This window comes from Eucalyptus grandis, chromosome 3 (genome assembly GCF_016545825.1).
Source record: "Eucalyptus grandis isolate ANBG69807.140 chromosome 3, ASM1654582v1, whole genome shotgun sequence".
Classification (NCBI taxonomy): domain Eukaryota; kingdom Viridiplantae; phylum Streptophyta; class Magnoliopsida; order Myrtales; family Myrtaceae; genus Eucalyptus; species Eucalyptus grandis.
The window spans coordinates 52990034-52993698 of NC_052614.1; the positions used below are offsets into that span (position 1 = coordinate 52990034).

The 3665-nt window shown below is 38.9% G+C and overlaps 1 protein-coding gene across 1 annotated transcript; it reads left to right on the forward strand.

Moving 5' to 3' along the window:
- Positions 1 to 653: 653 nt before the first annotated feature.
- On the forward strand, positions 654 to 2410 carry LOC104430819 (6-hydroxynicotinate 3-monooxygenase-like). Its single transcript, XM_039309779.1, has 4 exons — positions 654 to 923; positions 1209 to 1510; positions 1597 to 1639; positions 1916 to 2410. Exons 1-4 carry the CDS (start codon positions 654 to 656, stop codon positions 2408 to 2410), a joined length of 1110 nt encoding a protein of 369 aa, XP_039165713.1.
- Positions 2411 to 3665: the final 1255 nt, after the last annotated feature.

The following is a 3665-nucleotide window of genomic DNA, read 5'->3' on the forward strand; positions in this document are numbered from 1 at the left end:
AATAATTATGGTTTGATTGATAAATTATTTTTGTTTATGCATTTGTGGTTGTTTTAGCAATTAATCGTGACAAATTCTTACCATCTCTATTTGTATATTTTTAGGTTCATTTATATCAATAAGCCGTCTTTATACAAAACACTTGACATTATAGGATATGAGAGTATCCAATTTTATTACTGCAATCAACCAAATAGTAGATAGGACAAAGTAGAATCCATGGATTTCATATCATACCCTCTCTAATCCTATCCTGACCAAGTTATGATAATAGGTAATCAAGTTATTTTTAGAATTAAAAAGTAAAAAATAAAAATCATTACAAGGCAAAATCTTCTAAAGATCAGCATGAAAAGATAACATCGAGTAGATTATTTGGATATATGTTTCTATTTGTTTTTTATTCAATTTCCATAGAGATCAAATTGTTATCCTACATCTGTAATTTCCATCATAATTATAAGTAGTGATATCTCTATTTATATGGTACAACGGATCATTGTAAAGTAGACTCAGTTCTATGTTCTTACGGTATCAAAGTATAGGAGATCCTCATTTCAAATCTTTCAGAGTCCCATTTTTCTTAGCCCCTTTTCTTCATCCTTATCAGATAGAAACACAGAGCAAGTCTCGGAGAAGATAAAACAGAAATCATGAATCCCAGTCATGATCTTTCTCATCAAAACAAGCCAAAGCCAAAGGCCGTGATCGTAGGAGGGAGCATAGCAGGTGTGTCATGCGCGCATGCGCTCATTCTGGTGGGTTGGGACGTTGTGGTCATAGAGAAATCGCGCAGGCCTCCGAAAGGAAACCCCACCGGCGCAGGACTCGCGTTGGATCCGCTCTCTCAGGAGCTCATCGGGTCCTGGACTGGACACCCTGAACTCCTCCATGACATCACCTCCCCTGCCGCCATTGATCTTGTAAGGGAACTTCATACGATAAACTCAGTCTACTCCAAGTCTTCCTAAGGTTTGAATTATGATATGCATTGAAGTTAAGATCGCAGCTACGTCTTTCTTCTTGCACCTTGATTGTCAAGTTCTTGCTTCGCTCGACACTGAGAGTAGATGTTAAGCTATTCCAGGAGATATGGCTCCTTTTCCTTTTCTGTAGTCGAACATATAGAGATTGATCTTGCTTGTTATGTGGCACTCAAAATTGTATCCTGGTTCTCACCAAACTTGCTATGCACCTATTTGTACTAGAACCAAGCAATCAATGACGAGAAATCCAGGAAGATACTAGCAAGAGATGAGAATTTCAATCATAGAGCAGCACATTGGTCCAGTCTGCATGACCACCTGTTCTCTGCATTGCCACCAGAAATATTCCTGTGGGGCCATCTTTTCCTCTCTTTCTCCGTTTCCAGTGATAAGCGATCGGTCAAAATCAGGGCCCAAGTTCTCGACACCGAAGAAACTGCGGAAGTAGACGGAGATTTGCTCGTCGCTGCAGATGGATGGAACTCTCTGATTCGCAAGCACTATTTTCCGGACATCAAACGAAGGTTGTTACTTCTTTGTCCAAATTGTTATGCATCAATCCCTAACTTAGACCGTTTTGTTGTCTTTGGTGATTATGTCGATGTAATAGGTATTCAGGCTATTGCGCCTGGAGAGGAGTTCTTGATACGATTGTAATAGCAGTTGCTGATATACTGAAAGACCTAAACAATCATGACTAAAATTTCCAATAATTTTCCTGTTTATTCACAAGATTTATTGGCGCAACTACACGAGCATATCTCATGGAAGATCTCATGGAAGATCTTGGTCTATTTATATATACATATAGAATTCATTAAAACCCAGAACATAGGAGCCATCATATAGATATCATTGTCTATGCATGCCTTTCCGTAAGTCCCTTGCGTCTTGCGCTATCTCATACTGTCTGTTATTGACAAATACAGGGGAATTCGGTTACTATGAAAGTAAGTGATGAAATGATTCAGAAGATGTACCAAGATGCAGAGAAAATTTGGCATCCAACTTTCGTTCAGGTCATGAGAGAAACTAAAGAACCTTTTGTGAATGCCATTTACGATTGCGATCCCCCGGAACGAATAGTTTGGGACAACGTGGTACTTGTCGGCGATGCAGCACACCCCACAACACCACACAGCTCGAGGAGCACAAACATGTCGATTCTGGATGCAGCGGTCCTAGGCCGGTGCTTGGAGAAGTTGGGGTCGGAAAATCTGACGGCCGCTCTTGAAGAATACCAATCCATTAGGCTACCTGTTGCATCCAAGCAAGTCTTGCATGCCCGGCGAGTCGGGAGGATAAAACAAGGTCTTGAACTTCCTGACCGCAAATCTTTCAATCCTAACACAGCCAATTGGGAGGAATGCGAGATGCTTCAACTGAGAGCCGTGCCCTTCTTCGGACACAACCCTTTGTTCTGATAGATCTGATTGAGCAACGTTTTCTTGGCCGGCACTAATCATCCTATGTTTGTTGCCATTCTAAGCATGTCAATGTGGATTTCAGATATGTTATAGATTATTTCAAGCTCTAGCTAGATAGAGCAAGAGATGCATCTTCTTAAGTAATTTGACTTAAACCAGTGTCATTACCGATGATGGTAACATTCACCTTAGATTTGTGTTAAGAGGGTTAACGATCATTTCATCTGTTGAAGCACTTGGATTAGGCCAACCGATGTGTGTAACTTACATGTTTCTTATTACAGCAGCGATAGTCTTTGTACAGCAGCAGAAAACTTGTTCCTCACCCTCACAAATTAGTCAACTTGATCTATAAATAAAAAAAATATTCCTGATCTATCACTGTGTCAAAGCTAGCCACGTATGCATTCACATATCAAGAAATAGGAATGTTGGTGATTACTTATTGTAAAGGAAAAGAAAGTTTCTAATGTAGCACCTTTAGATCGCCGGAAAGAATATCCCAAAATCCACGCTTTGACTGAAACATTCTAACTACAATACAACAAACATGTCGAACCTATCGTTGGACATTCTACATGGCTAACGTAACGTAGATGACCAATTACATTGCTCACATGATGGATATCAAAACAATTTTGATGTTTGATTTTTGAAACTAACTAGTTTTTGTAGATGTCATGGCCATATTATATGACTACTGCATAAAATATCTGGCCATCGCTGTCTAGTTATGATTCACAATCATTCCAAGGCAAACCGCAACACAATTCGATGGGTGTCACCTTAGATTTGTGTTAAGAGGGTTATGGATCATTTCACCTACTGAAGTACTTGGATTAGACCAACTGATGCATATAATTGGCCTGTTTTTTATTATAACAGCAATAGTCCTTGTACAGCGTAGAAAACCAGTTCCTCACCCTCACAAATCAGTTAACTTGATCTATGAATAGGAAAATATTCCTAGCCATGTATTCATTCACATATCAAGAAATAGGAACGCCGGTGATTACTTATTGAAAAGGAAAAGAAAGTTTGTAATGTAGCAACTTTAGATAGCAAAAAAGAATATCACAAAATCCACACTTCAACCAAAACATTTCTCTAATTACAATACAACAAACATGTTGAACCTATCGTTCATTGTTCTACATGGCTAATGTAACGCATGGTCAATCACATTGCTTGAATGATGGGTATCATAATTAATTTCTGTGTTTGATTTTGAAACTATTCGACTAATTTTGGT